Source organism: Fusarium vanettenii (genome assembly GCF_000151355.1).
Source record: "Fusarium vanettenii 77-13-4 chromosome 4 genomic scaffold NECHAsca_3_chr4_2_0, whole genome shotgun sequence".
Taxonomy (NCBI): domain Eukaryota; kingdom Fungi; phylum Ascomycota; class Sordariomycetes; order Hypocreales; family Nectriaceae; genus Fusarium; species Fusarium vanettenii.
Window position 1 is genome coordinate 2,986,113 of NW_003315879.1, and position 27,758 is coordinate 3,013,870.

A 27,758-nucleotide genomic window follows, 5' to 3' on the forward strand; every position below is an offset into this window, starting at 1 on the left:
CGATGGACGACACGAGAGACAAGAACAAAGCGGTGTTGTTCGCATATCTAACCGCTAGACCTTCAGGACCGGTGACTGACTACGGCGCAACCATCACTCATTGGCAACATGATCGCGTCCCGAACTACAGAGGAGGCTATGCCGGCGAGGCCGAACGACCCAGCGCCAGCTATATCGTCGATGTAAGTTCGGCCTTCCCTTAGATGATCAAACTGGCACTGACTAAGATGATATAGATGCTCCCCCCTGCAGCTCGAGTTACCAGAGCTGGCGATAGCATTCCAATCAAGCATCTCCACTCATCGCTGAACAAAATCAAGCACCCTATCAATGTGGTTCGCTGGACACCAGAGGGTCGCAGACTGTTGACGGCCTCTACTAGTGGCGAGTTCACCTTGTGGAACGGAACGGGCTTCAACTTTGAAACCATCATGCAGGCCCACGACTCGGCTATCCGTGCTCTTGAATACTCGCACAGCGACGATTGGCTCATCTCGGCCGACCATGACGGAGTCATCAAGTACTGGCAGCCAAACTTCAACAACGTTCAGAGCATCAACGCTCACACCGACCCCATTCGAGACCTCGCCTACAGCCCCAACGACTCCAAGTTTGTCACTGCCAGTGACGACTCTACCCTCAAGATCTTCGACTTTGCCATGGGTCAAATGGAATCCAAGCTCGAGGGTCACGGTTGGGATGCGAAGAGTGTCGATTGGCATCCTACCAAGGGCTTGCTTGTTTCTGGTTCCAAGGATCACTTGGTCAAGCTGTGGGATCCTCGCACCAGTCGCTGCCTCACGACTCTCCATGGCCACAAGAGTACCATCACCAAGGTTGTTTTTGAAAAGGTTCGCGGCGCTTGCCTGGCAACTTCTGCCCGAGACCAGACTGCCCGAGTTTTCGATCTCCGCATGATGCGCGACATCTGCCTCCTGAAGGGCCATGAGAAGGACATTTCCACTCTCACCTGGCATCCCATCCACCCCAACTTCCTCAGCACTGGTGGTATGGATGGTTCACTCTTCCACTACCTCTTGGACTCACCCAACCCACCCCCTGGCCAGCCTTTCACCGTTGCGCCTTACGACAGCCCAGACCCAACTTCAGTTCCTGCTCAGTCCGTTTGGCCCATGCACAAGGTCCCCTTTGCTCATGACTACGCCATCTGGTCTCTGGATTGGCATCCTCTCGGTCACATTCTTGCTTCAGGCTCCAACGACCGTATTACGCGATTCTGGAGCCGTGCTCGACCAGGTGATACCGAAGTCTTTCAGGATCGCTACCACATCGGCGAGGCGGCTGCCGAGGCTCAGGGAACCTGGGACCGCCGCGGCAACCGACGTCAGCGACAGGAGGAAGAACAGCAGGAGATGGAAGACGAGATGGATGCTTTGGTCGACCAAGATGCTCCCAAGCTTGCAGTCCCTGGGCTTCCCGGAATTCCTGGTCTTCCTCTTGGTGGAGGAGTGCCTGGTCTTGGATCAGCTGTCCCACCACCTCCTATTCCTGGTGTTGGCGCAGGCTCAGGTGCCCCCCCTCCTCCTCTGCCCTTCCCCCTGCCAGGCCTCAACGGAGCTCCCCCACCTCCTCTGCCTGGTCTTGATCCCAACAACCCTCCTGATCCCGCCCAGCTCATCGAGCTCATGAAGAAGGCCGGCGTCCCTCTGCCTCCCCCTGGAGCTCTGCCACCCGGTCTCATTCCAGGAGTCATTCCACCTCCTGGCAGCATGCCTCCCCCGCCTGGCAACTTTCCTCTCCCAGTGCCACCTCCACCTCTGCCTGGCTTGGATGCCGACCTCAAGGGCGACAACCGACGACGGGCTCCATTGCCAAGCCAGGAAGAGAGCCTGCGACAGGAGCAGCGCCAAGGCAAGTACACACGGGCGAGGTAGATGTGAGGGAATTCGTTTTTCGATGTCGACAGGTCGATACCCTTTGGCGTTGGTGGTAGCATGAAAAGCATGGAATGGCTGCTGTAATCGAGCTCAAGAGCAGCCATAATCTTCGGGGGTAGAATGGCACATTATCAATCATGAAATCATTTCCTTGTTTTCATTTGGCGTGACTACATGTAGTATTGCTCTTGGTTTTCAACTTAGAGCATGCCATAGTAAATGTCCAAAGCTCTACAAGCAGCAGTTCATTAAACATGGTTGCTTGGGGCTCCATAGATGCTTAAAATCCACTCCCGTCCTGGTCATTCCTCTCATGCCTCATTTTTATTTCCTAGTATACAACACAAGCTGTGCAATGTGTAACCTATTTCTTGGGGAATGCCTTTTGCTTGTCGGCAAAGTCGCGGATCACCAGGGCACAGGTGGTGTCAGTACACAGACGGCGTCTCCGCTGAGGAGGCAGCTTTGTAGCAAACTCGAGACCACTGGCACGCTCGACAGCCTCGAGGGGAACCTCGAAGTCGGTGATGGGCTTAGAGTTGGCGATAGGAGCGTTGGGGAGGACAAAGGCGCCCAGGGCAACGTTTCCACCAACGCGGCCGTCCTCAGCAAAGATGACCTTGTAGAAGTGGGTGGGCACGGCGACTGAGGGAGGGCTTCCAATCATCTCGTACTTGACGTACCACTTGCCATCAGCCTCCTTCTTGGGCAGATAGAGAGGACCAGTGACAATGCGGACCGAGGGGTACTTGACGGTCAGGCGACGACAAAAGTCCTCAAAGTGAGCCCAGTAGTCACGGTTGAAGCCCTCGCCAACCTGGGGGCACATGTTTGTAAGGTAAAAGGTCTCGTCCATGGCCTTTTGCGACCACTTGCAGTCAGCGGCGGGGACCTGGTGGCCGCGGTCGTAGCCACTGCGGAAGTAGTCCTTGAGCCCGGCACGGAACTTTTGCGGCACAGAATCATCCTCGAGGAAGGCACTGTGCTTTCGGTCGCCCTCGCGATGGGCGAGGGACGCGGGGGTGATGTGCTCGACAACCCAGTGAGGGTTTCTTAGCCGGCGGTCGTAGGAGGAGATGAGGGCGGAGCGGTTGCCTACGTCGGCGACGGGGCCGGGGAAGCCATATTCGAAGAGGCCGGCGGGATTGACGAGGGCATTGGGGTCGAGGGGAGCGTTAGGAGGGACGACGGCGGGAGGTCCAAAGATCTGAGAGGCAGGAACAGCACCCGAGGCGGTAGGAGCAGGGAGGGCGGCCATTGAGTTGACGGAGGTTGTCGGGGCCGGGGCGGCGGCAATCTTGGGCTCTTGCTTGCCGCCTCGGAGGGCGTAAACGGCGGCCGTGACGGCGGCGCCGCCTCCCGCACCAAGGCAGGCGATGGTAGCGAGCGTCGTCTTGGACATGACTGCAATGGTATTTGCTCGTGAAGGTGACGGAGGGGAACTAGTCGAATAAAAACGAATACAACAAGTTATAGTCCGTCGCCGGGAGTGAATATCACGAGCAATCACCGCCCAATAGTGTCGAGTGAGGGAACCCCGTGATGGCTTGAAGGAGGGTCACAAGGGTTTCGGTAGATGTCGAGATAGCTCCGGGAGCCGTAGAAATTTTGGGAGCTCGGAACGTGGGGGATGACCGGTGTTTTCCCGCTATCAGATCAGGGTCCTGTTGGAAGCTTGGGGCCCTTGACGTCACTAGGATTCGAGGTGGTATTGGTGAGTAAAATTGGAAATGCTATTCTATTAAAGTTTTGGACTGTGAGAGAGCTGTTTTGGACATGTGTACTCTTGAGCAGACTGATGATTCTATGGTTACACGAAGCCATGGAAAGCTGCCATTATGGGTGTGAAGTAGGGCTCGAAGAGCGGTGACTGTACACTCATGTTCTTGTGCAGCGCTTGTGCAGCCAGTTGTGTGTGCTCCAGATTGTCTGAGGGGTAGGTAGCTAATTAGTTTAAAGCTCATCCGTCTTGTTGGGAGCTGCACATGCAGAGAGACGCCTGTTGTTTCACAGCAGACGCACGATATTAGGTCGAGGGTTAACTTGTTATTACCATCGGCCTGCCGGAGCATGTATAGGGAACAAAAGAGAGTAACTTCAGAAGTGTGGTGTTTTTCGTGATGTGATCAGGAGCAGAAAATGAATGGCCGGATGAGGCTCTCTCGAATCGCCATACCCGGTACATGGTTTAGTTGATGATGACGAAAGGCGGTATCATGATTCGCTGCGCAACCAGCTCGTCTGCAACACCCATGTCCAGCATAAAACGAGGTCAGTATCACAGGTGAATATCGAACACCTTTTGAATCACGACCGTCTACAGTTTTGGTGCGAGGATAAGGGCACAACGAACGGCGATGACTTGGTGCGGGTGGCTCACGCAAATAAAGCTGAACCACTCACGCAGCAGCACCAGAGCAGCTGGCCGCATACCCCCACGGGTCAAAGACATGTTCGTGGAGAAGAGAAGCTCTGGTGTGTTTTTCCCTCTGCTGTCTCACGCGTAGAGGCCGATTATTCGTAAGCCATGGCAGGCAACGGGTGCAGCGGCATCCAATGATGTGCAGACCTCGACGGTGAGAACCTTGAGGGACAGCTCTTGTAAGGCGGCACCGCCTCATGATCCCAGGCTTCAACCCCCATCTTAGAGCCCCTTATTTGGCATCTGGCGGCAAGTGATCACAGAAATGGACTAATAGATAAGGGAGCGTGCTGCCGGTATTTGTGTTGTGTTGTATTGTGCCTCTTTTCTGCAGAGCCAGGGATTTTGAAAATCTCCCGAGAAGGAAGCTCCCCAACCCATCCATGCCGCCTGCCCTGCCTTGTATTGTTCATGCGCCTTAGCTTGTCTTTGCCTTTCGGCCTTTTGCCACTTTCAACCACCAAATCAATCTTGGATTGTTCAACATCCAAATCATCAACATCATATCTTCCTTTGTCCCTTTCAGTTCACTTCTCGTCTTTGTCGGCGCGACTCGAGGTTAAAGGTCTCCGCTCCCACCCTGCGCTAGCCAGCTCCAGAGACTACACCATCCCCAGCTCGCTACGTCAGACTTGAACCTAGATCGACGCCTCTCATACGCTTTCTTCACGTCCCATCACCGCCAGCCACTTTACCACCTGGATCTTCACTTCCAAGCCTCTCCAAACCTATCAACTTTAATGTGACCGCCCTCGTCCAGCTTATACCGAGATCAGAGAGCCGGAGTAAGGCACAGCAAGCGCGACACACAGCAGGACCATGGCCACGACGGTGGTGGCGGACAGCATCGACAATGACACTCGAGGTTGGATTATGTGTGTTGTCAGCGGCATTGGTAAGTCGAATTATACTACTGCTACCTGTCATTTGCTTCATGCGACACTTGCGGCCTCTTCTTGAGGCTGGTTGCGCATCATGCGACTTTGATCTTTTCTGCGCTGTTCTTTGCTGATCCATGATAACATCTAGCCTGCGTTCTCGGTGCTTCCATAGTATGTGTCGACAGCATCGTCCGCCTGTTTCCCGGCAAGAAGAATTTCAGAATCCAGGACAGCAATGTCTTCTTGGCGTGTTCTCTGAGCCTGAGCTTCGGCGTCATGGTATGACTTGCCAAGTCCCCTTGCGCCCTTGATCATGTGCTGACCAATTCGCAGATGTTTTCCGCGCTGTATAGCATGCTACCCGAGTCCAAGGAGTATTTCGAACAGGCAAAATGGTCCAAACAAGCCGCTGGTTTGACCATGATGGCCTGCTTCATCACCGGCTTCATCGGAATCCAGGCTATTTCACGGCTACTCCACCAGTTCATGCCAACTCACGTTGTGGACTGCGATCATACCCATGACAAGGCCGCTAACAAAGACAACGAAGCCTGCCAGCATAGCAGAAGACAGTCGAGGGCAAGTCGTGCCCGTCACCGAATATCCCGACCTTCCTCATCGCATGTCCCCGTCGACAAGTCTCTGACGAGAGTCGCAAATGGACACGACCATGATGCTCCCGTTGAATCCACTCCTCTCCTGGAGTCTGCACGGAACGGCCAAGCCAGGGTCCCTAAGCGACATGCATCTGCCCGTGGGGACGAGATGCAGCAACGTCCCTTCAGTCCTACCTCCGCTAACCAACCCCGACCTCTCAGCAGCAGTACCGAGGCCTTGTCAGAGAGGAGGAAATCCATTCGCGAAGTTCAAAAACGGGTCATGTCCTTTGTACAAGATACCAAGTGCAACTGTGATGAGCTCAACTCTTGCTATGGATACACAGACCCATGTGGTCAGGAGTGTTTCAAGCATTTGGGCAATCGGTCTGGACTTCCTCCTCGGCAACCTCATATCCTTCGTACTACTACTGGATCCTTTCTAGGCCGTGGTCATGACCATCCGCATGACCATCATGATCACCACCACCATTCCCACGTTGAGGACATCGACGAAAGCGAGCCCCTGAGCCCGAGTTTCCGAACAAGCAGGGCCAAATCGCGCGAACCGATTGACCCCAACGCTCCGACTGAGGTTTCCGATCATGACTCCTCGTGCTCATCGATGGAGCAGGATGATGACGTCGAGGCTCAGCATCATCACCACGTGCCGACCAATGCTTTCCTGTCAATTGGTCTGCAGACGTCTATTGCCATTGCGTTGCACAAGTTCCCCGAAGGCTTCATCACCTATGCCACCAACCACGTCAACCCAGCTCTTGGCTTCAATGTCTTCATGGCCCTATTTGTGCACAATATCACGGAAGGGTTTGCCATGTGTTTGCCCCTTTACATGGCTCTCGGCTCCCGCTGGCGTGCCATGGCTTGGTCTGCGTTCCTGGGGGGTCTGTCTCAACCCATCGGCGCGGGTATTGCGGCATTGTGGTTCAAGCTCGCGAGTCGCACAAACATGACACCCAACTCGGTTGCTTACGCGTGTCTATTCGCTGCCACCTCGGGTATCATGGTCAGTGTCGCTCTGCAGTTGTTTGTGGAGAGCCTGAGCCTTAATCACAACCGCAATCTGTGCATCTTGTTTGGCTTCCTGGGTATGGTGCTGCTGGGACTGAGCAATGCTCTAATTGGATCGCATTGAAATTCGGGACAGGATAGGTGACCGCCTATTGTGCATGCCCGCTCGTCGTTTTGCTTCATCAATTCGTTCTTGCCTTTACTTTTCCTTTCTGTCTTGGTTCACTGCATGGTGTTGGGTAACACAGGGCTCAGGCAACTCTTTCAGGCGAAAATATATAGGCTCATTAGGTCTTATAGACGGTCGGTCGTGCATTCATCACTTGCACGTGGGGGCTGGTTCAAACTGAGGAAAATGATTGTATTCTTTTGCGTAACCTGGTCTCGCCGTATTTTGTGACATGTATTCGTTTATCTACATCATGACGGTGTTCTCCAATTCTGAGAGACGCCCGCCGAGGCCTTGGGGCCGGGTATCTAATTACTTTTTGGGAGCCAACTGACTCAACAAACGCCTTGCAATGCATCTCATATACTAGAGAGTGCCGAGGGCTGGATCTATCAAGGGTTCTTGTGTCTGGGGATCGCGGGCCAGGAGGAGAATGTTGGCCTCGTCTTCGGGCCATTCGTCATGGGGAGTGTCATAGTCCATCTGGGCAGCAAAGATGTAATCCTCCTGCGTAGCACCGGGCCAAGCCGGAGTTCCGGGGAAGCTACCAAAGGGTATCGAGTTGGCATCGAACTGGTTATCGGACAGGAACATGGCGGGATCAGCTTGCGATGGTGCGCCATGATAGGCTTCAACGTGCACATCGAGGTCGTGATATCGGATAAAGGCCTCGTTGCACTGAGGGCAGACAATCTTGCGCTCTGCTTGGTTAGCAGCGCCTGACAGTTCATCGATGAGGTCGACTTGTTGGTGAGAAGGCCCAGGCTTAGAAAGCTTAGGTCGTTCTAGGCCGAGATGCTTGTAGCGGATGTGATCTTCAAGGCGAACCTTGGTGCTGAACTTATCGCCGCAGCCTTGGTCGTTCGTCCAGCCCTGTAGCCCTGCGCTGCTGAGATCCACCTCACCGCAGACAAAGCGGAAGCCTTCGTGTGCGGTTCGGATATGGGCGTTGAGATTGGATTTCTTGGTAAACTTCTTTTTGCACTCGGCGTAGGGGCATGCGATCGTCTTCCGGTCCTCGACCGTCTGACCAGAGTGGTACATTTCCACATGCTTCTCCAACTCCCAGCGTGTGCCAGACTTGAAATCGCAGAACAGGCAGTTCTGGTGCTCTTGGCGGATATGGGCCTGGAGAAGCACCTCGGTTGTGAATCCCACACGCTCCTCGGTGCCATTGGGCATCTTCTTGAGTCCACACTCGCCGCACCAAAACTTGGCCTCGCCGTGCTCTCTCTCACGGTGTCGTTTGAGGGTTGCTTTGGAATCAAAGGCTCTTGGACAGCCTTCTTCAGGACATTGGAGCGCTGGTAGGCCTTGGTGATCTTTGCGGACGTGCTTGTTCAGTGTCTCCTTCTTCCTGAAGCTCTGGCCGCAATCTTGACAGCGGAACCTTTCCTCGCCTTCGTGGACGGCCTGGTGACGCTTGAGTCTTGTGCCAGTGACGAAGCTCTTGCCACAACCTTCCTTGGGACAGACATGTTTGCGTTCGAGAGTGTGGACGGCTTTGATGTGTTGCTTTAGATGCTTGTCCTCGATGTAATCCTTGTCACAGCCATGGTATTGGCACTTGAATGGTCGGGAATTGGTGTGGGAGTTGAGGTGGTCTCTTAGTCTGGCAGGTCGATTGAAAGTTTTGGGACAGCCAGGCCATGTGCAAGCAAGGGTTTTGAGATCTGAGGGAAACTTGTGTCTCGGAGTCGTGGCGGCAGTGTTGACTGTCTGAGGCGAATCGGGTTCGTACATTGACGCGGGAGTATGGGCAGTCGTGACATCGTCTTCGGGGTCATCAATGTCTTGATGAAGCTGTTAGTGAATGGAGCTCAAAGACAACTGTACAGAACAGGGAACTCACACAAATCATCTGAATCATCGGAATGAAGCTTCTTGGCTGAAGGCGTCCCAGGCGCCTCTTCGAGGGCACTTCGCTTACTCATGATGCTGGCATTCCGGATCGTCCTTGATGTTGAATTTGGATGGTCATGAAAGTGGCAGAATCGAAATCAATTTAAGGCGGTGAGCTTTAATTTTTTGGTGGGGGACGACCTGCAAGGATCAAGGTGTGCAAGGTGAGCTCGGTGAGCGGAACCAGACCCACTCGCACCCGCGTTGGCGCGCGTCGGAAAAACGCCGGCCGAACTACAATTTCTTTCATCGCCTCTGGACTTTTTTTGCGAGGCTGAACCAGCTGCTTTCAAGATTGCTAGCCAAGGCATTGCGAAGACAATTCTCCATCACGGCACACCTTCAACTACTGAAAACACCAACTGATTATAGACAAGATGTCTGACTTTGGTGATGATGATGTTGGTGGCGCTGGCGGGTAAGTTTACGGTCGTCATCTCATGACGGCGCACGCGATTCTGACAAAGACTGCCAGTGACGAGCCCATGTACGAGGACGAGGAGGTTACCGAGTACTACGACCCCGAGGTTGTCGAAGAGGATGAGGATGGTGAGAACCGACCTCAAGATGGCGAGGATATGGACAATGTTGTTGTTTCTGGCGACCCTTCTGCTGCTGCGAACGCGCTCAAGGGCGGCGAGAAGCTGCTCAAAGACAAGAAGATCCCCGAGGGCGAGCGAACCACGACGCCTTACATGACCAAGTACGAGAGGGCGCGCATCCTCGGAACCCGCGCCCTGCAGATCAGGTTTGCATTCCTCGAGCGCGACGCATCGCGACCCGGATGGCTAACTGTGAGACAGCATGAATGCGCCTGTGCTTGTTGATCTCGAGGGCGAGACGGACCCCCTGCAGATTGCCATCAAGGAGATGCGGGAGAAGAAGATCCCCTTGATCGTGCGACGATACCTTCCGGACGGATAGTAAGTTGCAGACTGAGCTAAGGGACCTGCAAGAGATGGCTAACATGTCCTGCGCAGCTACGAGGACTGGACCTGCGAGGAACTGCTGCAGTGAGCGAGAAAAGGGGGCTGGGACGAACCGAACTGCTCGATTGCCCCGAGGCGTATATACCCGTTTCGTTTCTCCGGCCTTAGACCAACAATCGAGCTGGATCGTTTTTTGTTCCCGCTCTTCTTCTTCTTGGCTTGGCATATCCGAGTAGTGTATCATCCGGAGGTTGATTAATCATGTATAAGCGCGGCGTTTGAGATTGGTTTACACAGGAACTAGACAAAAAAACAGAAAGGGAATCAGTTTTGGTTACACTGTCTGTCTATCACCTGCTTTGCTGCTCATGGTTGTTGTGCATGAGGTGTCGGCCGATGTGACGAGTCACAATTGTACACGGGAAGGGGATTTCTCTGCGACAAAGGATTTGACTTGCACGTCACAAACATAATCCATGGATGTCGATGAAGGGGCATGTCAAGCCAAGACCACGCGAGGATGATGTCAATCTGGGAATGACTCTGGGTGGACGGATTGGATTATCTCGGTGGGCTTGGTGTCGTCTGAAACGACGGCTTGAGACATGACGGCATCCATCCCCAGCCTCTTATTCCGGAACTCTGTCGGGTCATCGGCTTGAAGGGAGAGAGACCTAGAGACCAACAACTCTACAGCAGCATTTGACGGCATATACGTCACACAACCTGTCTTGATTTTAGACCCCCTAGTCAATCAAAACTAGACCACGCCATTTTTGCAGCCGGCCTTCCGGGCTTGTCAACCTCAAACACAGGGTCCGACCCGCGTGTGTGTGGCTTGTTACTGTTTACCCTTTCGTGTGTTGTCATGTACTTTTTTTTTTTTTGTGGCGAGCGAAATGGATCGACCCAACCACGTGCCAAAGACTGCTTTGCTTTCCCAACCTCGGGGAGGTTAGGCCCGAAGCAGGAGAATTGTGACGGTCGTGGCTGTTGAGGGAGAGTGTGTGTATCGTGTTGTGGCCCGTTTGCGGGGAAAACGTAAAGGCACTGTCTGATTGACATGACGTCGGCGGAAATAATTAGCGAACGAGCATCAAGTTTGCTACTAATCACACGAGTCGTGCAGAGTGAAAAATAGTAAAGGATTGGATATTGTTTGTTGCACGTTTATTATAAAAGAGGTTGGTTTGCGCATCCATCGCGTGTTTGTTAAGAGGGTGGTTGGTACACCAAAGGGCCTACTACCAGCCAAACAGAACAACATAACAAACGAGTATAAACTACACAGCAGCAACTATAACTTCCAGCCTCTGCAGAGAACTTGACTCATAATTTTCTACTCTTCATCTCAGACAACAAAGCCTCTTGTTGCAATTTTTTCAATCACCAAATCAAAGACATTTATCCATCATGAAGCTGTCTTCGGTCGCTGTCACAGCCCTCATCTCCGCCTCGGCGGTCTCTGCATCCCCCATCCACAAGCGCGAGGTCGGAGGTGTAAGTCTTTACTCTACCCATATTTATCGGCACCGCTAACCTTTACTTCAGGTCCTCATGTGCACGGGAGCCAACGCAACAGGAACCTGCCACTACGAAGTCTACCAGCTCAAAACGTGTCACCAGCTACCTCCCCCCTTCTACAAAAACATCAAGACCTTTGCCCCAGACGGCGAGAACTTTGCCTGCTACCCTCGCGTATACGACTGCGGAGGCATCTGCAAGAGCCCCACGGGCTGCACATTTGGTAAAGTCGACTTCAACTACGAGCACAAGTACAACATCAGCGCCATCGGGTGGGACACTCTATTCCAGAGCTTTGACTGCTTTGAGAAGCGGAAGCCTGCTGCTCCTAACCCTTGGAGTAGATAAAAGGTCAAAAAAAATGTTGTCATGATTGATGGTTATGGTTCTAATGTGGAGTTTTGACGGTTGTCTTTTCCTGGTACGGCCAAGGGGCCCGGAGGCACGGAGGAAATCACCGGCACAAGGCGTTTTATCTTTGATTGATTGGAAAGTCCGGACACGGAGGAGGTTCCGGATTCCGGGGCGGGGAACAAGGGAGATAATTCGGCATTCGCACTCATCAATGACGGATGGTGGGGTAACCCCGGACTCAATGCCCCTCAACAGCTTCCCCTCTCTTCTTCGGTACTTGGTTCTAGGTTCTTTCTAATAACTACCTATTTCTTCTTTTTCTCACGTCGTGGACTTGTTTTCTTCCTTAAACCAAACTTATATACCCCCTCAAGCTACATCTTGATTCTTCCAATTGCCCGTGTACCTAATACTGTTCGCCCATCATGGCCTTCACCACCAACGCAACCATCACCAGCTTCGGTGGTCGCTTTCTCAAGCTCACTCATCAATCCTCCGTCACGGGAACTCCCATGAACGCGACCCTCTACCTCCCCCCTTCAGCCTCAGCCTCTAAGCCCGCTCCCCTCCTCATCTACCTCTCGGGCCTCACCTGCTCCCCCGACAATGTCACCGAGAAGGGCTTCCTGCACGCCCACGCCTCTAGCCTCGGCCTCGCTCTCCTCTACCCAGACACCTCCCCCCGAGGTCTCGATCTCCCCGGTGAGCACGACTCGTGGGACTTTGGCAGCGCGGCTGGCTTCTACATCGATGCCACCAAGGACCCTTGGAGCAAGAACTACAACATGGAGTCTTACGTCTCCAAGGAGCTGCACGACCTCGTCTTCCAAGAGTTCAAGGAGCTCGACTCCTCTCGCGTGTCCATCTCGGGCCACTCGATGGGTGGCCACGGAGCCTTGACCCTCTTCCTCAAGAACCCGGGCAAGTACAAGAGCGTCAGCGCCTGGGCCCCCATCTCCAACCCTTCCAAGTGTCCCTGGGGTGACAAGGCCTTCTCGGGCTACTTCGGTGACGACAAGGAGGAATGGAAGAAGCACGACGCCACCGAGCTCGTCAAGAGCTGGAAGGGTCACTTCCCCGCTCTGATTGACGTGGTGAGTTTCAAAAAAATCTTGGCAGAATGGGACTCAGACTGATCATCATAGGGTACCGCCGACAACTTTTACAAGGCGGGCCAGCTTCTCCCCGAGAACCTCGAAAAGGCCGTCAAGGAAGCTGGCATTGAAGGTCTCAACGTCCGCTACCGAGATGTTTGTATCCCCCTTTGCTATTTAGATACAATCAACTGACAATTAACAGGGCTACGACCACTCGTACTTCTTCATCTCCACCTTTGGCGAGGACCACGTCAAGCACGCCGCCAAGGCCCTCGGTCTTTTGTGACTACCACGCAGTGCGCTGTAAAACGGTGAAAGACACGAAAGCGACATGTTGAAATATCAGTTAAATTTTTATTTGCGGCGCCGCCTTGGGGTAAAGCCCCTGTGAGCAGGGTGTATATGTACCAGTCGAGACAAGTTCTCGACAGCATCAGCCATGTCTAACTACACCATGGCACGAGATTCTATTTGAGATAAGGGGATATCTTTCTCCCCCTTCAAACTTGATGAATCCAAAAAAGCAAGTGAAACAAACAAACAAAACAATGTTCAGTCCCGTTTCGCTCCACAATCATATGCTCCTTCAAACCCGGTGAATATAGAACCCATCCCATGACTTTACCCCCTTTTCCCCGCGAATCTTGACAACGCCGCCCACATGAATCATGGAAAGCCTCCCAACAACATGGATGGCACCGCAGGTAAATTCGCCGCCAACACAGTACTCCGCCCAAACAAAATCTCCTCCAAAGAATATCTAACTGATCCTCCTGTCCACTTCTGGGTTGCCGAGGCCCTCTTTCTCCAGCTTGGCCCGGAGCTCGGCGTCGAGCTCTCGACGGAGACGCATATAGGCGAGCTTCTCGAAACGGCTCAGACTCTTCCACCAGTGCTGACCGGCCTCATGCTCGGCGATTCGTTCTAAGAGATCGGCCGTCTTGATGCGTACTTCACGGTCTTTGTGGAACAGGCCGAGAGCGAGATAGAAGAGTCCCGCGTGGGACTCGGGTGCAACACTCAGAAGAAGGCAAATCTCGTCGTACGTATGGACGTGTTTGGACACTGTTAGATAAATGTCCCGGCTCTGTGCCGGCGTGAGACGTTGCATGCGCAGACGGTCATGAAGATGGGCAAGGTCAAGGCCCTTCAGTGGCCTGACGGTATAGATCTGAGCCAGATCCTGCACCTTGTCAGCAATGTCCCGGTCTCCTTTAAATGGTCGTCTTACCTGGATGAAGCTGTAATAACTGCGGGTGTTGCGCCATCCTTCGATTCTGGTCACATTACCGGCGAGCTCCTTATGCTTCGCCGTGTCATCTGCCCAAACATAGCCGTGTCCATTCGCACCAGGTGGCATCAAGTCCTGGTCCTCGCCGCCAATGTACAAGGCACTCGCGCCATAAACACTCTCCTCAAACTTGGCCGCGATCTGGGTAAACTTTCCAACCCAATCCCGCCACTTTGCCCTGATCACACGCTCGCCGTGTCTTGCCGCAATACTCCTCAGGATGTCGGCCATGAAGGCATTGTCGCCGGTATAGTCCTGAGTATTGTTGGTTGTACCGCTGGCTACACTGGCAAAAGCAGAGTTTTGCTGCTGAAAGTATAACAAGCCTTCTGTCACTGGAGCAGCATCAATCTTTGAACTGATCTTAACCCGTCCGCTTGGCAGATCACACAAAACGTCCCACCACTCGGGGTGGTGCTCAAAGGTAGGATTTGTCACACCGGCGATGAATCCAGGGACATTGAGCAGGTCGTCAATCTTTGTCAGGTCAGTATAAGGAAAGGCGTGCCGTGTGAATCCGCGCAAGATGCCGCCAGACGCGAGGGCACACGCTGCCAAGACAGCTTCAGCGACCTCTCCTGAAGGCATGTTGTAACCCAGAAAGATGATCCTCTTTTGCGTCAACAAGGCATTAGCCAGAACGATAATGGGGTGCGTGTTGACGCCATTCGTGGTAAGGTGAGGGTGCAGCGTAAATGGCTGAGGTGTCTTCTGGTGTGAATCCGAAAAGTTCTGAATGAGCTTGATGAGTGAGAAGTCACCCACGGTCTCGGGCATGACGGCCACAGGCACTTTGATGGGAATAGGAATGCCCTTGTACATGACCTTGCTCTCAAACTCATGCGTGTCGCGGGGAACCGAGTAAATCGACTGGCCACCTTCGACATGGGCCTTGGTACCGGCCCTCGATATACCAGTCAGCTTCGTCGGGCTCCGAGTCGCATCCAATGACTGGTCTGCCGCCTCTTCGCTCTGGTCTTCGGCTATCCGCATCTGAATCATCTGCTCAAACTTTTCCACAAAGAGATCCTTATTGTCGCTCGCCTGCAGTAGGTGCCGCTCAAGGAGGCTAAGCTTGGGCATCAGGGACAAGTCCATGGCGTTGACCGACTCGTATAGCATGGCCAACGTCTCGGGCACAGGCGCCTTGAAGTACTCTTCCAACGCCAATAACAATAACGGCTAGAGGGCGATCAGCAGGTGTCCACGGCACAAGAAATGTGCGAGAAGGCTACTTGCCTTGTATATATGCAGGAAGGGATGGCGCGTGCAGATGGCCATGGCTTTGACAATGGCTCCTCGCTTTACCGACTTGTCATGCTTGGTGTTGACCAGATTTAGAACATAAATCAGTGGCGGTCCTTCTCCGCCTTCGGGTTCACTATCGGTGGACGAATCGTCGTCATCATCGTCCTCCTCATCGTCCCAGTCATCTTCCAGTAAGTCATCTTCCGCATCCTCGTCCTCCTCGTCTATTATGCCGGCTAGCCTATCGCGCCGCCTCTTTCGTCGTCTCTTCCGTTCTTCCTTGGCTTTGCGCTCCTCGTCCTCTTCCTCCTGACTGGTATCCTTGTGCAAGAAAAAGATGGTCCAATCCTGATTACGGGCGTGGGCTTGGTCGGGCAACATCAGCTCGGCAAGCATGTTCTCGTCTCCAGTGATCGCAACTGGATACTGATGTTCCATAACAGGGCCTCGGTCGATATCAAAGGACGCGACAAGGATATATTCGACATGGTTCTCGGTTGAGCTCCGCGGGTACTGCGAACGAAGCTTTCGTGAGGGTCGTGCGTGGGGGTTCGTGCGACGCGGTGCCGACAGAGACGAGTGCTGCGAGGAGAGACCGGTCGAGGGAGTCTTGGACTGAGAGTTGGGATCTGAAATGCGATCGCCTTCGAGGCCAGGAGGAAGCGGTGACCTCGAGGGAGGCGGCGAGGTTTGTGACATTTGCGATTCCGGGCGAGACGAGTGAAAGGAGGCTAGGGAGGTGCGTCGATTGGGTAACGACCCATTGGAGTAGTTGCTATGGTTATGATTATGGCTGCTGTTGGTGTTGGTGTTGTTACTGACTGTCCTGGTCAGGTACGGCAGCGTCGACTGGAACGAAGCCATGGCGGAAGCGGATGGACAAGTCCGAAGACGGATTCAAGTCCAGCTGGTGTGATGAGACACGACTGTAGAAGTCTTGCCTGCCTCCCTCGTCCTGCGCAAACTCGGTAGCCTCTGTAGGCTCCGGATCGGGCGATGTTGCGCTGCGAGTCCGAGTCGGGAGGGCCGATACGAGTCGACGAGATGCGGTGTAATGCGCAGTGGGATCGACACTTGTTCCACTTTGAGCGTCACTCAGCTCTACTCAAAAGAGCTGGAGCCGAAGACGTGAGTAGCACCACTAGCAGAACAACGGGATTGATTCAGAGAGAGAGCTGCAACCGAGACATGGTCTGCCACAAGTGGGCGCAACCCAGGTGTGGTGCGCAAGATGGGGATGGAGACTTTGCTTTCCAAGGGCGGGACACAGGCTGTCCTAGTGGAAGAGAAAGACAAGTTTAGCCAAGAGCTGAATCCCCATATGACAACCTGCCTAGGTAGCGGTCTTGGCGATATGAAGCAATTGGCACCTGCGATTGAAACCGATTAATTAGTCGTCAAGAGGTCAAAAGGTTGTGGTTCCAGTTCCAGCCTCGACCCTCCAGCCGCCAGCCTTGAAGCCCCTCAATCGCCTAGCGATCAGCCCCTGAAAATGGTTCGGTGGGCTCGAGCTCGGTTTCGCCTTCCCTGGCCTTATTGGATGCGCGACAGTCGCCCCTAGGCTGATCCATCACTGAACTTGAAGGGTTCAGCAGGTCATTGGGCCCCTAGAGAAACACCAGCCAGCCTCCTGAACCACTAAAAGTGTCACCAAGGACGAGCCTCAACCACTGAAAAGTCATAATAGCAAAAGGGTTGGTCCCCTGAATCACGGTATCAGCTGGTGGTTGAAGGCGCTTGGGCCATCTGGCCTCCTCTCCTGTCGGCAAGCCCCTAGCGCCATGCGAGCGCCACGCCTTCCACGCTTTTTCGCACCCCGGATTGGGCTTGGCTCTCTCCCTTGCATGTGGCTTTGATAATTGTCTGTGGCTCGTTCATGGCTGGTGAGTAGTGGGGCATCCTGTTGCATCTCCCCAGGAACCAACCGCCGTGACACCATTTGTTTACTTTGGGAATCAGGCTGCATCTACAACTTCAGTTCCCCTCGAGTGACGAAACCGGTGCACATCGCCATTTTATACCCGCTCCATTACTTGCAACTATACCGAGACCTTCCTTAACCGTCAAACTCACACCAACTTCTATCCTCTTCCTCTCTCCTTCGACCTGTTAATATCCCTTCTCCGCTCGTCCCTCCGGACCCACGTACAAGACAATGGTGCACTTCTATGACGAACAATCCCTGGCAAGCGCGCTCGTTCCTGCTAACACGGCCGTTTCCAGTCTGTACCGGTCACATATAAGCCTTCTCCCTTGGGATATGGCTCTTCTCCCACACGCAGCTCCCCCTTTCGCAGACCCGAGTCCCCTGCTTCGCCCTCTCCTCTCCGGCACATTACTCCCACTGGATCGCCGACCAAGGCTGGACCTTTTGGCGCGACATCACGATTCGCTAGACCGACCACTCCCACGAGCTCCCAGCCCAGCTGGACACCCAAGCCCAAGACCCCAGTAGCAGACGACATGCCTACATCTCCTTCACGAATTGGCGCGTCGCCGCGCACTCCAGTATCAAAGACGCTTGGCAATGGCAATGCGTTGTCTCAGCTGCAACCTACTCAGGTCCGGACACTTCGAGACGGGTTTCAAATCTTGGATCGGGACTGTGATGGAGTTGTCAACCGAGAAGACGTCGCCGATATGCTCAGCCAGCTAGGTAAGAACCAGATTATCGGCCAAGACGACGGGGACTGACGTTATATCAAGGCCTTCCTTCACACCCAGCAGACGTATCAAAATTCTTCCCCCCTTCTGCACCACAGACCATTACTCTTGCAGTATTCCTCAACTCCCTCGCCGATGCCCTCGCAGCTCTCTCGCCCAGTGCCGAGCTCCTGTCCGCCTTCTCAGCGTTTGATGATGACGACAGCGGCCAGGTAGACCTGGCTGAACTGCGCAATGCACTCTTGGAGACGGCGCCCGAACCCGGTCAGAGACCTCTGACGACCAAGGAGGTGGATAAGATCATGAATGGATTCACCGGGCGTCGGGCCTTCAATCGCAACATGAATGCACACATTGGTGCCAAGCGAGGCGAGGTCTTCAAGTACCAGGATTTCGTTCACTCCATCATGGGCTCCAACAATGGTTCAGAAGGCAACTCCAACGAGAACTCTGAGGATTGAGCAGTTCTCTGGTCACGGTGTAAGTTAGGGATTTGGTTTGGAAAAGGTCGATTCGGTTTGGAAACGGTTTGGGCAATGGATTTGGGAATAGCATAAGTCATCGAATGAGAACACGAGTAATTATTGCACCCTTGCGTTGGTCCAGCCTACTGGATCAGACTACACCTAGAAAACCACGCGAGACGCTATCTTGCAGGTTTGCATGGAGTGTATCGAACAGACCCAATGGTTGCCGTCGTTGCGTGAAAGGGCTCTATCTGACCGTGAGCTCTACCTATCATTCACCAAGCAACCTAGAAGTCCTGATATCAATATCTCTATGACAACATCTCCAATTCTCGACGTCCAGCCTCGAAATGCTGCAAGAACCGTAGTCCACTAAAATGTGTCCGAGTTGTCTACAACATCGTGTTTCATACAATGGGAGCTCTTTCAAGATACCTCTCCCCATCTGCAGTATCTCTGTGCATACCTAGGAATCCATAGCGGCTGTTTTCTTCAGACCCCCAACCTGTCTCGGGGTCTCCGGATATACTATACCCTCGAGGTCACTACATGCCGGGCTGTCTCCACGGACTCAAGTTCTCGTACCATTGTCTTAGTTCGCTATAAATGAGTTAAGAGCGCTTCCAAGAGAAGAATTGCCAGTAAAATGGCTGTTGAATGGTTGATTCAGTCTTTCCAATAACTATCATGTGTCTCCCCTGGTTTCAGTACCCCTAATGCCCAGCATGTCGTGCCCCTCGAGTTGATGGCTTCCTCCAGCGATGATGCTGAGGTAGAGATGAGAGACTGAACAACCTTGATGCAAGATTAAGTGTCCTTGACATACAAAAACAAATATTTTTTGAGCGCAAGGAAGAACCTTAAGATCAAAGCAATGTTGTTCTTGTTCTCGCTGGTGAGGGATGTCAACTTAGGTATCACGAAACAAGTGAACGCCATTTTTGGCTACAGAAGGTCTTGAAGCTTCTTACCATAGTTATGGTGTAGTTATCCGTTCCTGCGCTCGCTGGGCAAGCGGTGGAATATGGGCTATCCCATGATGGTATACCACTTCATGTCGGACGAGTTCGCTTTCTCGGCCTGGGAGCGGACAACTCAAAATTGACGAGTAATCAATGGCCTGAATCTTAAAGGCATTCATAACAGCTGCTTGTTTTCATCCTGATTTACGGCATATTGCCATACATACTCGGGAAACTATGCACCAAGTTATCTATAACCAGGACACACAGTTACATGGTCGTCGAGTATTCAGCGAGGCGTAGTCATTGCTAATTCTATGGGGCTAGAATTAAACCTGAATGGGAAACCATGCTACGTTTGTTTCCTGCCGGTTGTTGTATCTGCGAATTGCTAATTTTGCAATCCGCCAACCGTCATAACACACTTGGGAGGTCTCATAGCTTCAAGTGTTCTGAGTGCTTGATGTTTCTAACACTCCTCACTAGTAGAGGAAAGCTACAGGCACCAGCTTGGAAACCACTCTAAGCAAGAGTGACCGTTTTCAAGACCTCCTTCGCGACTGGGTCTGGGGAGTTTCGGCCAATGTCCAAGCAAGGCCCCCTATACTATCCAGTCTTTAGTCATTGAAGATGGTATAAAACAGCCCTACTGCATTGAAACGGCATACTATCTGCCGGTTGGAATTATATATGATGGCCTAGGGAAGGGTTGCTTCTATGTTTATATCTTGGTACGTAGTTCTAGCAAGTAGATTCACAGTAATCGCCCGGACCACCAAATCAACACCGCAACAGAGTCATGAAAAACTGTCTAAGCTTACTTGTATCAGACACATCTACCATTTCGCTCATGTTGGCCACGTGCAGCCCTTGACCAGAATGATTAACCTACGCTGACCCGCTGCCGGTGAAATAACACGATGGACGGTGAAGGTTCAACGCAACATCAAGGAATGCTGTCAGTTGACTCACAACCACGAGCAAGGCAATTGACTGAGATTATGAGGGAATGAAAAATATCAACTACGCACTGATTGTAGGATCCGTTCTGGTCTTGTTGTTTGAGTATCATGGACTCCCAGGGCATGGGGTACTGATGGGGACGAAAGTGCATAGTGAATTTACTTACAGAGGCAATGGAGTATCATGATAAAGAATCACAGCTTATTCCACCCGGTTTGAAACGGTCTTGATAAACACTGACGATTGTGCTTGGGAGATAGGCATTCAGAAACGTTCAGGAGACTAACTTATAGAACAGTCTTTCAAAACACCGCAATTACATGAAATGACACATGTGATTCGCGACAGGTTCATGCCTGACAAGTGACCCTCTTTCACTGTCCTTCGAGTCGGCATTGGCATTGGCGTTGACCTCCACCGTGTTTGGCCCGGACAATTACACCTCGGGCAATGCATGCTCTGCATGAGGCCCATGCCGTTGCTACTGCCGAGTTGTTGGCATTGGTAGAATTTACAACCAACAACCACTCCTATGGGATTTCGGCTGACAACACGGGGCGCGCGGGTCAAGCAGTGACCAGTCATCGAGGAAATGGAACGGGCTGGAGGATGGCTCAGGCTGACACGCGCTGGAAGGTAAGGGAATAGAATCCGGGGGGCCCGGCGGGCTCTTGTGATTTGCAGCCAAGCGAAAGAGACCCTGGCAGGGATCCCGGCCTCCCCGCCCCTCCAACAGAAGAGTTGAAGCCGTTGAAGAAGAGGCAGCAGCCGCTGGGTTCCGGTGGCCGGAGGACGGACGGGTGGGTGGGTGTGTTGGTCCAGGCCGCGGGATCCCGTATTATTTGCTAGCAGGGACCTGAGAGACGGCCCCACTGAACCTTCTAGAATGACGTCCGGCTAAGCGCAACTCCTCGATACAAGCACCTGGTTTACCGCCCGCTTCAATGATGCTTTCCCGGGTGTACGGCGGGCACTAAACTTAGTCGAGTCGACGCGGGGTGGGAGTTTGAGATGTGCTTGATATCGGGTCTGGCGGTGATGTTTGGAATTGATTCATTCGGAAAAGACACGGCATGCACAGCCTTGTAAACGCAATCTTTGTCACACTCGAGTGTCCTTTAAAGTGTCATCCATCCGTCAATCCATGACCAACTTTCAACCAAGAGTCGATTGACAGATAGTTAGTTCCCAGCCTCCTCATCGTGTTGCGTGGTGTTGTGTTGTAAGCCCAACTCGGCTTGGGTGGCCACCTATGCACAGCTCCGTATGGACACCTCACACGCAAACGCGGCGCCTCAACACAGCCCGCCTGTTCCCTCCATCGTCATGAACGACGGGAGGAGACCCCTTTCATGCCCTTTTGCCTGCCTCGCCGTTTGATCCATTTCCTCATCGTACCCGGTCCTTGTTTCATTGGCCCTTTGCCTGCAGTCTGGCTGGCTGCTCTGTTCGTGGTGGGGGTGGAAAGCGCGTGGTGGCCTTGTCCGGGGGTGCAAGTACCGGGTACTCGCACGGCAGGCGGTCTGACAGCGTGTCACCCGGTCTCCGAGACCTGCGATTCGGCTTTGCCATGCCCCCCGGGCCCCCAGTCCAGTCACAATTTCCTTCTTCAATGATGGATCAAGCCCAGCCAAGCCCCATCCATCAGCAAGACGCAGACGCTCAGGCTCCCGTCACTGAACAACCAGTCAGCCTTCGCAGGGCTCTCCAGCCTTTTTCTTTTTCTTTTTTCTTCTTCGACTTGCTCTTGGATGCTGTGGACATGGCAGCGAGGAAGCCGACAGGTTGAAATTGGGACGGATTAGCCTGGACTAACCAACCGTCTGCCCCGTCTAGGAAGTCATCAACATTGACACGCAGTCTCACACAGGCTCAAATTGCTTCCCGTCTCCCGTCAGGCTGGAAAGACCCTGGAGAAACAAGGTGCCAATTGTGCCCGGGCGTCGATTAATTGTGCAGACCAAACCACTTGAGATCAAGACCAAGACAAGACAAGACCAGACCAGACCAGGCGCGGGCCCCAGCTGATAAATCGGCTGGCCGTTGTCGCTTGTCACTCGTCACTGACTGTCTCCCAGTCACCGTCACTGGTGGTCCAAGGCCAAGGGTCAATTTCTCCTTCATCTTTCTTCCTCCCCTGCCCCCCAGCTCTTTACTTTTTGATCATCTCTTTTTCGCTTTCCTGTCCGTCATCTCTGATCTGTCCTGTCTCGTTCTTGTCCTTCTACCTAGCTTGACTGTTCGGGTCCAGTTGCTCACTCCATCACCACCAGTCTACAATCGCCATCCCATCAACTCTCCCCGTCACATACAACTGCCCCCTTCTACTCTACCCCTACCTAGTCCGCCTGCTTCTGCTTCTCCCACACGCACACCCCCCTTTTAGGTTCAGAGCCGCCCCCGAGCCGCACCTCGACTGTTCCCGGAGCCACTGGAGACGCGGCCCCGAAAAAAAAAATCGGTTTTTTCCCTAACGCCCGTTTAGGGCACCGAGTCAGGCAGTGAGGTATCCGGCATAACCTTGTACGGGGATTCTTTGGAATTCTTCCATTCGTATCGATTTCTCTGGCCCAAATGAAGAACTTCTTTGGTAGCGGCAAGAAGCCATCATCTTCCTCGTCTTCCTCAAGGAAGCCCACCAACGGAGCAAACGAGCATTCGAGTCTCGACGACCGTGAACGTGACGATACCGCTCAGTCGCACTCGGAGTCTTCGTCGCCCACCCGATCTCCGACAAAATCTTCTTCATCTAGGAGATCATCCAGGCCTGCCTCATACGCAGAGTCAAACAAGTCTTCACACTCGTCTAGACTCTCGAGGCATTCTACCGACGCGGGCCACCGCTCCTCCCGCAGGCCTAAATACGAGCCCGCCACTCACCCGCTTAACCTCCCACCCGAAGAGCGCAAACGCCTATCTGCTCTCGCCGCCGCCATGAACGGCAGCTCTATGGATATCGACGGCGAGCCTGTCAACGGCGCCCGAGCTACCACTCCCCCGAACCCTTCCGCCCAGGCAAACTTTTCGGTGCCTATTCCCAACGGCTCTACTCATGATGGCGCCCCTCCTCCTCCTCCCCATAAGTCCAACCCCTCCAGCCCGACTCCTACGCCAAAGGATGATGCCGAGTCCTACAAGGCTGCCGGAAACCGTTTCTTCAAGGACAGAAACTATTTCAAGGCTATCGAGCAGTACAGCAAAGGTATGATTTTATCTGAGAAGCGTGGCTCATTCGACTGTCGGGCCTGAAGTCAGCCTTCAAAATGCTGACATTTTTCTGTAGCTGTCGACCTATTCCCTTTCGATGCCACCTATCTAGGCAACCGAGCCGCTGCTTACATGTCTAATGGTCAGTACGAGCATGCTCTTGAGGATTGCTCCCGGGCTGCCGATTATGACCCCCAGAATGCCAAGATTCTCCTGCGTCTTGCCCGCATCTACACCGGCCTAGGCCGCCCCGAGGAAGCCATGACAACCTTTAGCCGCATTGACCCTCCCCCATCTGCCAAGGATATGGCACCGGCCAAGGAGATGCTGCACCATATTGAATCAGCTCGCAACACCCTTCAGCGAGGCTCCGGATCTGGCATGTCCATGGTTCTTCACGCTCTTGACCTTGCTGAGCGTGGCCTCGGTCCCAGCGTCACCAAGCCCCGCAAGTGGCAGTTGATGCGGGGAGAGGCTTACCTCTTGATGGGACGTGAGAACTCGCTGGGTGAGGCGCAGAACATTGCCATGTCTCTGCTGCGACAGAACAACCAGGATCCCGAGGCACTTGTCCTTCGTGGGCGTGTGCTGTACGGCCAGGGAGACAATGAGAAGGCTATCCAATGCTTCCGTATGGCTATTAGCTGCGATCCTGACTTCCGTGATGCAGTCAAGTGGCTCAGAATTGTGCAGAGGCTTGACCGCATGAAGGAGGACGGCAACGCCGATTTCAAGGCTGGTCGACTGGAGGATGCCATCCAAAAGTATACCAATGCCTTGGAGATTGACCCCTCCAATAAGAACATGAATGCGAAGCTGCTACAGAACCGGGCGCAGTGCAAGATCAAGCTTAAGCAGTTTGATGATGCCATCGCTGACTGCGAACGCGCCATTAGCCTCGATCCTGGCTACACCAAGGCTCGCAAGACCAAGGCCAACGCGTTGGGCGGTGCAGAGAGATGGGAGGATGCTGTGAAGGAGTGGAAGACAGTTCAAGAGTTCGACCCCGAGGACCGTTCAGTCCTAAAGGAAATCCGCAGGGCGGAGCTGGAGCTGAAGAAGTCTCAGCGAAAGGACTACTATAAGATTGTAGGCGTCGAGAAGACAGCTACACCCGACGAAATCAAGCGAGCCTACCGCAAGATGGCTGTCAAGCTCCACCCCGACAAGAACCCCGGTGATGCCCACGCCGAGGAGAAGTTCAAGGACTTGCAGGAAGCCTATGAAACATTGAGCGACCCTCAGTAAGAACACCCTCCCTTGATGAAGCAGAGGCATGTGCTAACAACCTCCACAGGAAGCGAGCCCGTTATGATAATGGCGACGACCTCGTCGATCCTAGCGACATGTTCGGCGGAGGCGGCATGGGTGGAGGTATGGGCGGCATCGACCCCGAGATTCTGTTCAACATGATGGGTGGCCAGGGCGGCTTCGGCGGCGGTGGCTTCCGGTCAGCTGGCGGTTTCCCTGGCGGCGGTGCCAGCTTCAGCTTTGGCGGTGATCCTCGCCAACAACGTGGTGGTTACCCCGGCGGTTTCAACTTTTCATGACCAGCCGACTCGGACCAAGACTCTGAGGATCGAGAGTACGATACAACGGACTACGAAGAGGAAGAGGAAGAGCATGACGATGATGACGACTATAAAACCCCCTTTGTCGAGAACCCACGAGCAGGAGCTCCCAAGAACAGCAAGTTCCGAGATCATATCGAGCAGCGCCGAGAGGCCCATGATCGGCTCGTTGACACGGTACGGCGATATGGCACGGTGTTCCTGGCCGCAGCCGTCTTACTTCCAGCGCAAGTGGTACTCCTGGCTCTGGTGGGCATTGGGTTCATTTACATTTGTATGAGACGCGTCCGGCACCCCGGCGGAGACCGGTTGCCTACGTTCTAGAGACGTGCTTGGTCATGTTACACACAGAGGGACATTGCACGCATGCTACACAAATACCATTGCCACGGCGTTTTTTTCAGGGACTAGTCTAGAGGATGAGAGAGATAGGCACAGGGCAGAGCTGCGGGACGGAGAGACCCGGCTCATCCCTTTTGTTCATAGTTCTGCCACGGAGGGAGGGATAGGATACTGGCGCGGACTCTTAGATCGGTTCCTTGTGGGTTGCGTCCCATGTCTGGCATATCAACTGTTATGATAATAGAGGCTTTGTCCGCCAATTTTGTTTATGAAGTATGAAAGAATATTTGACGTGCTTGCATCTCATTGCTCAGTCTTCTTGCCAGGTGGTACACCACCGGTGGCCTCGACGACCTGGGCTACGTCGTCGCGCAGCTCAGGCATGGCCGTTGTCATGTTCTCGGCGAGTGTGTCACGAAAAGTTTCGAAGGCGTGGCGCTTACCGCGCATGAGCTGGTTGCCCCGGCGAACGAGCTCAACGAACTCACGGGTGTAGATGTCTGGATTTCGGCCGTGCTCGACGTACTCGAGGAGTTCGGGCGGTACTGACGGTAGGTTGTTGGGCGGTGATGCTGAGATGTGTACTGTGCGGAGAGACTGAGAGAGGGTTTTGCTAGGGCGTGTTAGTTGGTCGCATAGGGTAGAGAGTGTGAGGGGCTCGTACATTTCGTTGGAGAGGACTTCTTTGCTTGGGCGGCCGACGGAGTCGTAGGTCGCTACTTGGACCATGATCTGGTAGAGGTCTTGAATGACGTCCTTGAGCTGCTCTGGAAGGGCGTTAGCGCATATTAGCAGGATGTAGGAGGTTGGCGATCTTACGCTCAAGGACATTGTGGTCCACGCGATCGACGGGGGCCATTGTGTGGGATGTAGTTGTTGGTGATGGATGGTTTCGCTTGTGACAATGGATGTTGTCGCGCGAGGCTGAAGTTTAGAGCACAGTGCTACCTTGGCTAACGGTAAGTGGGGGAGTTTAAGGTTGGGTGGTCTGTGCGCTGGCTCGCTCTGAATGGAAGTTGATGTAGGAGTCAAGTCTTGGGAATTCTGAGAGGGGAGTCGTTGGTCTTTTTATGTTTTATTTATTTGAGTTACTGGTTGGAAATCAAGATGCTTTGGCATTTAGTGTTGCTGAGGTGATCAAAGCAGAAATGTTTGAATAGGTAGTTGCGTTGAGGGTATCGTGATGGGTGTCACGTGGGGTATCAATGCCGGTGTATCATGTCTCTACCTGGCTTCTATTAACTCTTTGCAGGGTATTTCTTTGGCTGGAGCAACCCATCATGCTCCAAGCATTCAAGATGGGCTTTGTACGCCTGCATCAAAAAGTCGACGGCGCATTTGACGGCGAACGTTGCCTGCTTCTCCGAAAGACCTATGTCAACCCTCTCCAAGTCAACAGCCATGATCCTATCACCACCACGATCATCCTCTACCAGATGAAAGTTGTCCAGCTTGAGGTCATCGTGTGACACTCCCGCGTTGACTAAGGTAGTTAGTGTTTCTTCCAGCAACGGCTGGAGCTCGTCGTGTCGCAGGATTGCACCCTCGGGAGTTGCGAGACAGGCACCGCCTATGTCGGACAAGAGCAGGGCCCGGGTATCGTCGTAGTCAATTTGACCAAAGCAAATAGGGATGGAACGCCCTTGGAGAGGTTTGAGCATCTCGTAAGCCGCTTTTTCCAACTCAAACTCGTTCTCCCAGTATTCCTTCTGCTTCTTGAAGACAAACCGTCGAGGCAAGGTCCATTCAGGGTGCGATGACAGAATGCGGCTACTCAACACTGAAGGCAAAATCCAGAGTAGGAAGTACACAATGCTTTCCACAATAGTTGGAATTGTACTGAGGCGGAGGACATTGGGATGCGCCGTGTCAGCTGGTGACCCAGTTGCTCCTATAATGCGGCTCCCAAAGCGAAAGTACTAGGCCCATTGGTCAGCACGATATTTCGTTTCAAGCAAGGGTTATCACGAACAATGCTTCTTGAGCGTAACACCTTTTGGGTAGATTGACGTCGGCCTGAAGAGGAACTGGGAGCCGGGCTGGACAGGGGGCTGGTAGTTAGACTAGGAGACGGAGTCGGAATGGGCTCATCCAGTCCCCCATAGTTTGCACCGATGCCATGCCCATTCATAGCGCCGGAATCCACACAGTTGCGCAGCGTAGGTATTGTTACCGGTTTTGATTGATGCTGGGTGCGAGTCAATTGGGAGAAGCAAGTTCAAGGAGAAAGGAGGCACAG

General features: G+C 53.4%; 11 protein-coding genes across 11 annotated transcripts; 7 read left to right on the plus strand and 4 right to left on the minus strand.

Annotated features, from left to right (window-relative positions):
* Window positions 1–2: 2 nt before the first annotated feature.
* Window positions 3–1,895, plus strand: NECHADRAFT_38892 (uncharacterized protein; the record flags this gene model as incomplete). The annotated part of the gene is made up of 2 exons (XM_003051837.1): window positions 3–182; window positions 237–1,895. The coding sequence occupies 2 exons, from the start codon at window positions 3–5 to the stop codon at window positions 1,893–1,895; spliced, it is 1,839 nt and encodes a 612-aa protein (XP_003051883.1).
* A 367-nt stretch (window positions 1,896–2,262) lies between these two features.
* On the minus strand, window positions 2,263–3,300 carry NECHADRAFT_37866 (uncharacterized protein; the record flags this gene model as incomplete). The annotated part of the gene is made up of 1 exon (XM_003052296.1): window positions 2,263–3,300. One exon carries the CDS (start codon window positions 3,298–3,300, stop codon window positions 2,263–2,265), a length of 1,038 nt encoding a protein of 345 aa, XP_003052342.1.
* A 1,839-nt stretch (window positions 3,301–5,139) lies between these two features.
* On the plus strand, window positions 5,140–6,953 carry NECHADRAFT_38178 (uncharacterized protein; the record flags this gene model as incomplete). The annotated part of the gene is made up of 3 exons (XM_003051838.1): window positions 5,140–5,215; window positions 5,350–5,372; window positions 5,535–6,953. 3 exons carry the CDS (start codon window positions 5,140–5,142, stop codon window positions 6,951–6,953), a joined length of 1,518 nt encoding a protein of 505 aa, XP_003051884.1.
* A 411-nt stretch (window positions 6,954–7,364) lies between these two features.
* On the minus strand, window positions 7,365–8,932 carry NECHADRAFT_38592 (uncharacterized protein; the record flags this gene model as incomplete). Its single annotated transcript, XM_003052297.1, has 2 exons — window positions 7,365–8,791; window positions 8,851–8,932. 2 exons carry the CDS (start codon window positions 8,930–8,932, stop codon window positions 7,365–7,367), a joined length of 1,509 nt encoding a protein of 502 aa, XP_003052343.1.
* Window positions 8,933–9,277: 345 nt separating this feature from the next.
* NECHADRAFT_79417 (uncharacterized protein) lies at window positions 9,278–9,917 on the plus strand (the record flags this gene model as incomplete). Its single annotated transcript, XM_003051839.1, has 4 exons — window positions 9,278–9,318; window positions 9,376–9,694; window positions 9,735–9,823; window positions 9,881–9,917. 4 exons carry the CDS (start codon window positions 9,278–9,280, stop codon window positions 9,915–9,917), a joined length of 486 nt encoding a protein of 161 aa, XP_003051885.1.
* A 1,325-nt stretch (window positions 9,918–11,242) lies between these two features.
* Window positions 11,243–11,701, plus strand: NECHADRAFT_106063 (uncharacterized protein; the record flags this gene model as incomplete). The annotated part of the gene is made up of 2 exons (XM_003051840.1): window positions 11,243–11,329; window positions 11,381–11,701. The coding sequence occupies 2 exons, from the start codon at window positions 11,243–11,245 to the stop codon at window positions 11,699–11,701; spliced, it is 408 nt and encodes a 135-aa protein (XP_003051886.1).
* Window positions 11,702–12,044: 343 nt separating this feature from the next.
* On the plus strand, window positions 12,045–13,356 carry NECHADRAFT_102591 (carbohydrate esterase family 1). The gene is made up of 3 exons (XM_003051841.1): window positions 12,045–12,801; window positions 12,853–12,957; window positions 13,007–13,356. Exons 1-3 carry the CDS (start codon window positions 12,133–12,135, stop codon window positions 13,088–13,090), a joined length of 858 nt encoding a protein of 285 aa, XP_003051887.1. The 5' UTR covers window positions 12,045–12,132; the 3' UTR covers window positions 13,091–13,356.
* A 208-nt stretch (window positions 13,357–13,564) lies between these two features.
* On the minus strand, window positions 13,565–16,207 carry NECHADRAFT_92955 (uncharacterized protein; the record flags this gene model as incomplete). Its single annotated transcript, XM_003052298.1, has 4 exons — window positions 13,565–13,987; window positions 14,036–15,205; window positions 15,252–15,277; window positions 15,331–16,207. 4 exons carry the CDS (start codon window positions 16,205–16,207, stop codon window positions 13,565–13,567), a joined length of 2,496 nt encoding a protein of 831 aa, XP_003052344.1.
* Window positions 16,208–17,341: 1,134 nt separating this feature from the next.
* On the plus strand, window positions 17,342–18,602 carry NECHADRAFT_100230 (uncharacterized protein). The gene is made up of 3 exons (XM_003051842.1): window positions 17,342–17,501; window positions 17,567–17,999; window positions 18,050–18,602. Exons 1-3 carry the CDS (start codon window positions 17,499–17,501, stop codon window positions 18,466–18,468), a joined length of 855 nt encoding a protein of 284 aa, XP_003051888.1. The 5' UTR covers window positions 17,342–17,498; the 3' UTR covers window positions 18,469–18,602.
* A 4,371-nt stretch (window positions 18,603–22,973) lies between these two features.
* Window positions 22,974–25,777, plus strand: NECHADRAFT_68691 (uncharacterized protein; the record flags this gene model as incomplete). The annotated part of the gene is made up of 3 exons (XM_003051843.1): window positions 22,974–23,601; window positions 23,683–24,850; window positions 24,904–25,777. 3 exons carry the CDS (start codon window positions 22,974–22,976, stop codon window positions 25,154–25,156), a joined length of 2,049 nt encoding a protein of 682 aa, XP_003051889.1. The 3' UTR covers window positions 25,157–25,777.
* Window positions 25,778–25,822: 45 nt separating this feature from the next.
* Window positions 25,823–26,378, minus strand: NECHADRAFT_79423 (uncharacterized protein; the record flags this gene model as incomplete). The annotated part of the gene is made up of 2 exons (XM_003052299.1): window positions 25,823–26,286; window positions 26,339–26,378. The coding sequence occupies 2 exons, from the start codon at window positions 26,376–26,378 to the stop codon at window positions 25,823–25,825; spliced, it is 504 nt and encodes a 167-aa protein (XP_003052345.1).
* Window positions 26,379–27,758: the final 1,380 nt, after the last annotated feature.